The sequence below is a fragment of the Salvelinus alpinus genome, chromosome 31, assembly GCF_045679555.1.
Source record: "Salvelinus alpinus chromosome 31, SLU_Salpinus.1, whole genome shotgun sequence".
NCBI lineage: Eukaryota > Metazoa > Chordata > Actinopteri > Salmoniformes > Salmonidae > Salvelinus > Salvelinus alpinus.
In genome coordinates this window covers 21,408,314-21,418,510 of record NC_092116.1, presented here as the reverse complement: position 1 = coordinate 21,418,510, position 10,197 = coordinate 21,408,314, and the positions used below count along the sequence as shown (strand labels likewise).

At 42.3% G+C, this 10,197-nt stretch overlaps 1 protein-coding gene across 2 annotated transcripts in view; it reads right to left on the bottom strand.

Annotated features, from left to right (window-relative positions):
• Window positions 1-919: 919 nt before the first annotated feature.
• Window positions 920-10,197, bottom strand: part of LOC139561682 (protein NDRG2-like) — a 43,937-nt gene continuing 34,659 nt past the window's right edge. For both annotated transcript variants that reach the window (XM_071378928.1, XM_071378929.1), the window contains exons 8-16: window positions 8,891-8,977; window positions 7,812-7,868; window positions 6,143-6,246; window positions 5,783-5,821; window positions 5,605-5,656; window positions 5,439-5,486; window positions 4,810-4,845; window positions 4,644-4,695; window positions 920-4,431 (exon numbers count right to left, since the gene is read on the bottom strand). In XM_071378928.1, coding sequence (XP_071235029.1) covers window positions 4,268-4,431; window positions 4,644-4,695; window positions 4,810-4,845; window positions 5,439-5,486; window positions 5,605-5,656; window positions 5,783-5,821; window positions 6,143-6,246; window positions 7,812-7,868; window positions 8,891-8,977 — 639 coding nt within the window. In that variant the 3' untranslated portion in view covers window positions 920-4,267. The remainder of the gene's footprint in view (window positions 4,432-4,643; window positions 4,696-4,809; window positions 4,846-5,438; window positions 5,487-5,604; window positions 5,657-5,782; window positions 5,822-6,142; window positions 6,247-7,811; window positions 7,869-8,890; window positions 8,978-10,197) is intronic.

The following is a 10,197-nucleotide window of genomic DNA, read 5'->3' as shown; positions in this document are numbered from 1 at the left end:
GTTTTGGCCCGTTCATGTTTAATCTACACACACACACACACACACACACACACACACACACACACATTTAATGGAGTCACACTGCAAAAAATTACTTGGTATTTTTGTCTTGTTTTCAGTAAAAATATCAAAAAATTGATCATAGCTTTATACAGTGTGATGGAGTTACTTTACACAATTTCACTCATATCTGCAGTGCATTTCAATTAAAAATTTAACCGTTTCATAATTACAGTACAACTGCATTTTTGGAGATGTGAATTAAATATTTGAATTGTAATTGTGATGTTTCAGCGGAGCGGTGAGTGTGTAATTGTGCACTACTTACGCATTCAGGCGGTCTGCAATACTTTGCCACGCTTTTTCTCTTTGCTTTATCACTGATGCGGTGTTGCCTTTCTTCTTAATTATATCTTTTACCTCCTCGTATGCCATGCCATCCTCCTCGTATGCCATCCTCGTATGCCCTCGTATGCCATTGCCATGGTAAATCAGTTAATCTGTGGCGGGGTCTATTTGAGTGAGCCGTGAGCGCGCACCTATCCAGGATTGGTTTCACCTGGCTTAATGAATCCGTGTCTGCTCATCCTGGCTTGGTCTTTGTGCAACCAATTAAGCCTGGACGCACATGTTTTGGCTTCATTGAGCTCAGCTGAGTCATTTATCCCGGATGTCTTAATTCTACTTTTGTGCAACAGGCCCCAGGTGAACCACGGCAACATAACAAGTATATGGATAAGTACAGCAGAAGACGCCTGATTGGTTGAAGTCGTTCTGAAACAAAAACATAGCCTAAACACAGTAGACATTCATACACATTTGTTTAAGCAATTCCCAATGTCCTCTCTGATGTAAACTCACTCCAATGTCATTTTGAATACCACAAATTGGACTAATAAAGAAAAGAACATAGTCAAGATTTCTTCTTGTCTTTTATTACTACTCATTAATGTTTTAGGTTGTTCATTTTATTACACAGACAAATTAGACACAAGTACATTTGATTGTATTCTGTTATTTTTAAATGTTTTGTTAATTATTTATATTATTCTCCCATTTGTTTAGTGCTGTTGCTAAAAAAAGTTACACAAGAACTAACTCACTGTTGTCTAACTTGTGAACACACTGAGGCAGTAAACTAACACTAAAAGGTCAACAATGAAAGAGGAAAATAAAAGAGTATGATTGAAGGAAAAACGAGAGTAAAAACAAAAGAAGAAATGGACAAGCGTACATTCACACAGTCCAGCACACTCAACTCAAACAGTAAGCCCCCCCTTCTCCCTTTATTGGTAAACTATTAGGCTCCACCCATTTCCCCTGTGTTACTCGAGGCTCCCATTCCAGATTGGTTGATTCTCAATGCAAGACTAGGAGGAGCCTAAATATCATCAACATAACATTACAATTATTATCTAGGAACATCATCATCACCCCCATCATCACAATACTCTTCTCAACCGACCTATCCTCAGTATCTTCATCAACAACCATCCAACAAGACTACTATAAAAAGAGAGGAAGGGGGAGGAACTCTGAAGAGAATCGGAAAGAAACGAGCAAACAGGATTGTAAAATTCAAAGTAATACTTTTTAAACGTTATATAAGCCATATTAATGATTGCACGGAACTACGGAAACCAAACACACACATTGCACGCACACACACACACATTCACACACTCGAAAACATACACACAGCTCTCCAAGTGTATTCTGTATTTGGGTCATATAACAGTGTGTTCAGTCCATTGGTTAGGATCAGGGCAGTGTTAAGCTTCACATGGATGTACTTTTAGTCTATAACCTTTTACTATATGTAGATCACAATGACAATTTAACATTCAGTTTTCACTGAAAGTGTATTACAATCCTATAAAACAATCCTATAAAACTGCTATTAGCTTAGACTTTGAGTATATGACAAGTCTACAACACCTCTAACTGTTCTGAGATTCATACAGAGAAGGGTTCCTATAGTATGACTTGATGAGTGTGGACAGTCACCCTCTAGGTTTAGGGTGTAGTGTTTAGGGTTAGGGAGTTGGCAGTGTAGGGGTTGGTTCATTGTTGATTTATAAGAAGGTCCAATGGGACAGGGGAAGGGTTCTATCCTTTCCTCATCTCGCCTCTTAAATTGTGCTTAGAAGGTATGAGAGCTTTCAAATGCACACACACTTGCACCGCACATAAACACAGTCACAAACGCGCACAAACACCCTGGAACACACAGTCACACAATAATGCCTTATTTCACACTCCCTACTCTATACGGATACCTCTATACTCTAGTCCAGTACTGTCCACTCCACATACCTCCTGACTTCAGAGACATGCTATTGGTTCTCTCAGCTGACAGTCAAACAGACAGACAAGGTATTGGTTCGCTCAGCTGTCAGTCAAAGTCATAGACTTGGTATTGGTGCTCTCAGCTGTCAGTCATGATCGGTGCATCACTATAGGGCTATGCAATGCCTACATCTAGCTATCACACAACATGTACAGTGTGCTTGTTCAACAAGGTATTTGCTATCTTATCTCTTTGATGAGGACTACAGTATGTTAGTAGTGAGGTATATGCAGGCTGGAATAGGGGGAAGTTGCCCCATAGATGCTGATCTTGAGTCACTTTAGCATTTTCTTCACTAATGGTTAAGGTTGGGATTGGTGGAGGGGAAGCGTATCCTAGATCTGTAGCTAGAGGGGAACTTCACTCCATAGCATGCAGCTACATGTATATATGTATGTCGTCATAAAGCCTATTGGACAAACACAGTGACCCCTGCTGGCTGAGTCTGGGACTGCCAGCAGCATTGGAAGCACTTGTTACTGATTTACTAGTGTAGGAGTTAACTCACTATAACATTGTCACTCTTCTTCATCCATCCTCATCATCGTCATCTGCTAATCTTTGCCCAAAAGCGTAATAACAAACACACATGCGCGCGCGCACACACACACACACACACACACACACACACACACACACACACACACACACACACACACACACACACACACACACACACACACACACACACACACACACACACACACACACACACACACACACAAACCCCAACAAACCCATATTTGCATACAAAAGAAAAGGAAATATTCCGTCTATATTCACATTGGCTGAAATCAGATCAGGCATGCAGATGCTCCACACAGTCAAACAAGCACACCCCCCTTACTCGCCCACCCCAATCCCCTCATGGGAACAAAAATGTGTCACTTGAACAGGGCTAATGGAAGACATGATCTACCCGGCAACAGTAAGGAGGAAGTAGACTTTCATTGGCTGTTGCTATGGTTAAGGTTCACTTGACCAATGAGAAGCCTCACCCCTTCACTGAGGCAAGTTACAAAAAGCAACAATACAAAAAAATCATAACAAATTGATTAAAGGAGTTGACAGACACACATTTTCATTATAAGTATTTCTGCTAGTCTTTTCTTCTATTTCATAATATTTCAAACTTTAAAATTAAAGAGAAACATTGTTAAAACATTACTATTACATCATTGTCAGTATAATTATTAATAGCATTAATATCATAGTCATATTTCTCATTATCATAATTATTATTATTGGTTAACACTACGGTGAGGTCACTACAGACCCCTCCCACTCCATAGGTTAAAGGGCTCTATTGGCTGACAGACTTTCCGAATGAGGGAGGGAGAGAGGACTGGCCGATGCCCCTAAAATGCCCTTTCCTTGCTACCTTTTTTTCTATATTCCCTCGTTCCTAAATTCTCCCTTTCTTCCATTTCCTATTTTCATTTATCCATTCCCCCTATCCTTCGCTGTCTAGGTGAAGATCTCTCTCTTTCTCTTTAAAGAGATGAATAGATGAGGTTGAGATGAATTGTGGAAGGACAGTGTTTTAGAATGAGATGAATTGTGGGAGGACAGTGTTTTAGTAAGGGTCTTTCATTTTCCCTCTGTCCCTCTACTTTTACTACATCTACTTTTGCATATCTCTCCCTCTGTCTCTGTCTCTTTCTGTTAGCTGGTCTGGGGGAATGACAGGTTTAAGAGATGTGGGAGTGGGTTAGTGACAAATGCTATCATCCCACTCTCACCCACCACCCATACATCTAGCTCTCCATCCCTCTAGCTCTCCATCCATCCATCCAGCTCTCCATCCCTCTAGCTCTCCATCCATCCCACTTGCTTTCCTTCCATCTCTCTAGCTCTCCATCCATCCCTCTAGCTCTCCAGCCATCTCTCTCTCTCTCTCTCTCTCTCTCTCTCTCTTCAGCAGGACACCTCCATGGTATGGGAGGGGCTGGGGGGCATCTGCCCGCCCTGAGAGCTCTGAGACAGGGTACGAGAACGCTGACGCTCCCCGTCCATGGAGTAGGAGGAAGACAGTGAGGCGGTGCGTGAACGAGACAGACGGGTCATAATGGACGATGCCACTGTGGGAGAGGGAGGGGGTAAAAGAGAGAGAGAGAGGGTAAAAGAGAGAGAGGGTGAGATTTAGAGGAAAAAAGAGAGAGGGCGGAGATGGCGAAAAAGAGAGAGGGGACACAGAGAGGAGGGGAAGGTTATTAGATTGATATAGAGACAGTAGCACTACAGGTCACAGTAGTTCCTCATTGCCACAGATTAGAAACGGAGGAGAACTTACTATAGCCCATCCCCTGGATGAAGTACTTGAACGCCTCAGTCAGTTTGCTGGGCTGTAAGCAGACATCAGAAGATACATTATATTGTACTTAATGTATATGTAATGTATAGATAAATATTGTGTGGTGTATCTGAATCGTAACACAGTTAAGTGTGAAATGTGTTACCTGGGTGAGTTGGGGAAGACCACCAGCATCAGCCATCTGAGGAAGAAGAGGATGACAGAAAGGTTAGGATGTATTGCATTGACAGAGAGGTTTGATACCGATGCCAGAGCTACGTGGCAGCAACTAAAGCCCCGTTTATACCTGGTTCTAACTTGCATCTGTTGTCCTGATCTTGTCCTCATTCTGATTGTGCCCACATTTTCAGACAGGTGTATAAGATTAATGACACATTGTGATCCGATTGTGATCACATCTTCCTGACCACCTCCGGGGGAGTCAGGCATGCATTGTGTAGACGGATATGGACAGTGAAACTATTTAAATCATAATTATCCTGCCTCCCAAAATCATTGACAGGTGGCACCGTTGACTTATGGCATCAATATGTGTCTTAAAATCAATATTATTTTGAAAGAATAGCTGTCAAAAAAATACGCATATCGGGAGGGACCAGGAAATCTGGTGGCAATACAGACAGTGGCCGGATATCAGACACATTTTAATACCATACTTCTGAAAACATGGGCACAATCAGAATGTGGAAAAGATCAGAACAAATGATGCATGTCAGCAGCAGGTATAAACAAGGCTATTATGCCAGATCAAAGGGATGAGTAGAGCTTGAGTACCTTGAGGAATGAGGTTGTTGTTGGGTCCAGTTTGCTGTTGCACTCCACCTGGTGGACAAGAACAGAATAACACGTTTATTAAATCACACCACTACATTCACATTACCTGTGTTCGATGGTTAAATTGTAGGTCCATACTGAGGTCTAACGTATGTAGAAGACTTACAGCAGCCTCCTCATGAGGTGCCTGATCCCCAACCACCAGCATCACGGGACACCTGAGAGAGAGAGAGTGAGAGAGAGAGAGCGAGCAAGACAGAGGGAGAGAGAGAAAAAGAGAGAGATCGAGTGAGAGACATATTCCATACTGTTGTCACAGCTGATTTAAGGGGTGAGAAACTTACTTGAAGTTGCTGTTACGGTCAATGATCAGATCCCTGCGGCTGTAAGAGAGGAAAGGAGGAAGGGGAGGTTACACTAGTAGGTTTGTGTGTGTGTATTTGTGTGTGTGTATTCTTGTGGGGACCAGAAGTCCAGTAAATAAACAAACATTTGACCAACTGGGGACATTTTGTTGGTCCCCACACGGGCAAATGCTATTTCTAGGGGGTTTAGGGTTAAGGTTAGAATTAGTGTTAGGATTAGGTTTAGAAGCTAGGGTTAGTTTTAGGGTTAGGGTTAAGGTTAGGTTTTTGGGTTAAGGTTAGGGAAAGAGCATGGGTTAGGGGAAATAGGATTCTGAATGGGACTGTGTATGTGTGTACCTGTTGTAGCTTCTCCAGAACAGCTCAATGTTGATGAGGTTGGAGGCTTTAGAGATGCGATCTCTGTGTGACCTCACCAGGTCTGCATTCGCTGACATCTCCTCCTATAAACCAAGACAGAAATTACACAACAGTATTGTCCTTACTAAACTCATCAAAAAAAGAAAACGTCCTCTCACTGTCAACTGCGTTTATTTTCAGCAAACTTAACATGTCTAAATATTTGGATGAACATAATAAGATTCAAAAACTGAGACATAAACTGAACAAGTTCCACAGACATGTGACTAACAGAAATGGAATAATGTGTCCCTGAACAAAGGGGGGGTCAAATTCAAAAGTAACAGTCAGTATCTGGTGTGGCCACCAGCTGCATTAAGTACTGCAGTGCATTTCCTCCTCATGCACTGCACCAGATTTGCCAGTTCTTGCTGTGAGATGTTACTCCACTCTTCCACCAAGGCACCTGCAAGTTCCCGGACATTTCAGGGGGGAATGGCCCTAGCCCTCACCCTCCGATCCAACAGGTCCCAGACCTGCTCAATGGGATTGAGATCAGGGCTCTTCACTGGCCATGGCAGAACATTCCTGTCTTGCAGGAAATCATGCACAGAACAAGCAGTATGGCTGGTGGCATTGTCATGCTGGAGTGTCATGTCAGGATGAGCCTACAGGAAGAGTACCACATGAGGGAGGAGGATGTCTTCCCTGTAACGCACAGCGTTGAGATTGCCTGAAATGACAACAAACTCAGTCCGTTGACGATAAATGCCAATCCGACCATCATACCTGTTGAAGAGCAGTGAATAGTACTTTTTGCCAGTCCTGTCTGGTCCAGCGATGGTGGGTTTTTGCCCATAGGCGACGTTGTTGCCTGTTATGCCTGGTGAGGACCTGCCTTACAACAGGCCTACAAGCCCTCAGTCCAGCCTCTCTCCGCCTATTGCGGACAGTCTGAGCACTGATGGAGGGATTGTGCGTTCCTGGTGTAATTCGGGCAGTTGTTGGCATGCTGTACCTGTCCCGCAGGTGTGATGTTCGGATGTACCGATCCTGTGCAGGTGTTGTTACACGTGGTCTGCCACTGCGAGGACGATCAGCTGTCCGTCCTGTCTCCTTGTAGTGCTGTCTTAGGCGTCTCGCAGTACGGACATTGCAATGACATTGCAATTTATTGCCCTGGCCACATCTGCAGTCCTCATGCCTCCTTGCAGCATGCCTAAGGCACGTTCACACAGATGAGCAGGGACCCTGGGCATCTTTCTTTTGGTGTTTTTCAGAGTCAGTAGAAAGGCCTCTTTAGTGTCCTAAGTTTTCATAACTGTGACCTTAATTGCCTACCATCTGTAAGCTGTTAGTATCTTAACGACCGTTCCACAGGTGCATGTTCATTAATTGTTTATGGCTCATTGAACAAGCATGGGAAACAGTGTTTAAACCCTTTACAATGAAGATCTGTGAAGTTATTTGGATTTTTACGAATTATCTCTGAAAGACAGGGTCTTTTTTGCTGAGTTTAAGTCCTTACTATGTCAAATATTGTGTGTTTTATAGGATAAAGATAGATAGTTCAATAGTAAAAAAAAAACATCAGGTTACAGTCTATAATAACACACACAGTATTTTTTACCACACACATACACACACGCATACACACATAAACACACACCTGGCTGAAGAGATGACTCAGGATCTGCTCTGTGAGGGAGGAGGTCAGGGTAGTGATCTAGAGAAAGACAGACAGACAGACAGACAGACAGACAGACAGACAGACAGACAGACAGACAGACAGACAGACAGACAGACAGACAGACAGAGAGAGAGAGAGATATAAGAAAAAGTAATAACAGCTTAGTCAATATCATACAGCACAGTAAAACCACCATGAATACTGTTTTCCTCCTCTAAACGCTACTTGATGAACTTGAATAAGATTTTGGACTGATATTGGATCTAATAGTCAAATTGATGGAAATGCTGCTAGTATTCATGAACATATGAACATTCATGAACACACCCCCTGTTCCCCTTATCCTACAGTCGTGGAGAAACCAACGTTTAGTGTTCAGAGATAAAACACGTAAGATCTTCTGACTGGCGTGGAAGTGGATAGTCTTCAGAGGGGTAAGGATAATTAGGAGTCTGAAACTAGGGGATTTGGTGGTCAATAAAGTTACTTAGGATAATAGCGGACAATTTTGCCACTCATATTTGCCATATCTTCAATTTAAGCCTACTAGAAAGTGTGTGCCCTCAGGCCTGGAGGGAAGCAAAAGTAATTCCTACCTATGGGAGGAGGGCAGTACTACATAGAGCCATGTCTACATGAAACTCTATTCCACATCAAGTAACTGACGCAAGCAGTAAAATTAGATTTAAAAAACAGATAAAAAAACACCTCATGGAACAGCAGGGACTGTGAAGCAACACAAACATAGGCACAGACACATGCACACACACATGATAACATACGCACTATACGCACACACACATACATGTATTTTGTGTTGTAGATATGTGGTGAGTAGTGGCCTGAAGGCACACACTTAATGTGCTGTGAATGAAATGTAATGTTTTTAAAATGGTATATACTGCCTTTATTTTGCTGGACCCCGGGAATTGTAGTTGCAAATGGGATCCATAATAAATACAAATACAAAAGAACCTTCTGGGCTTCCGAGTAATGATAATATTTAATACAAAAGACTTTAAAATATATATTTTTAAACATATTAAACGGGCAGTAACCTTCTGGGCCGCCCAGTCCATCCACCCTCTGGTCTCAGGGTCCATGTTGATGAGAACCAGACCTTCAACTGAGTCTGGATGGGCAATCTGAGAGACAGAGACAGACAGACAGAGACAGACAGAGAGACAGAGACAGAGACAGAGACAGAGAGAGAGAGAGAGAGAGAGAGAGAGAGAGAGAGAGAGAGAGAGAGAGAGAGAGAGAGAGAGAGAGAGAGAGAGAGAGAGAGAGAGAGAGAGAGAGAGAGAGAGAGAGAGAGAGAGAGAGAGAGAGAGAGAATGAAAGCGAGAGTAAAACATTTGTCAGTATTAACAGTGGCTTCGGAAAATATTCAGACCCTTTGACTTTTTCCACAGTTTCTTACACTACAGCCTTATTCTTAAATGGATTAAATCTTCTTTTTTTTTGCAATCTAATCATAATACCCCATAATGACAAAGCGAAAACAGATTTTTAGATACACAGAAATACCTTATTTACAAAAGTATTCAGAACATTTGATATGAGACCCAAAATTGAGATCAGGTGCAGCATTGAAGGTCCCCAAGAACACAGTGGCATCCATCATTCTTAAATGGAAGAAGTTTGGAACCACCAAGACCGTCGTTGTAAATAAGAATTTGTTCTTAACTGACTTGACTAGTTATTAAACTTTTTTTTAATTTATCTAATAATAAAAATGACTAGAGCTGGCCGCCCGACCAAACTGAGCAATCGGGGGAGAAGGGCCTAGGTTACGGAGCTGACCAAGAACCCGATGGTCACTCTGACAGAGCTCTAGAGTTCCTCTGTGGAGATGGGAGAACAACCATCTCTGCAGCACTCCACCAATCAGGCTTTATGGTAGAGTGGCCAGACGGAAGCCACTCCTCAGTAAAAGGCACATGACAGCTCGCTTGGAGTTTGCCAAAAGGCACCTAAAGTGTGTGGGGGGGGGGGGGGTTGACAAGCCTCATTATTGAAATAATTAATCGATATTAAATAAAGATGATTGTTTGATGAAATGACCAAGTCTTTCACAGTACTGAATTTCCACGACAATAGTTCATATATAGTATGTTTAGACTGCTGAATTGTATGAACTGACAAAATGAAGCAAGCACTGGGATACACTGAGGAGATAATTATATAGCAAGATTTTGCTAATGCTATTTGCTATTTTGCTAATGCAGGCTCAACCTAAACTATGTTCTCTCTGCTCAGACTGGGTTTACAAAGTTGTGTAAATCATATTTGATTCACACAAGCAGTGGGTGAGCTTTAGATCTCACACGTTTTATTCTGAATGTTGCTGTCATCCTCATCT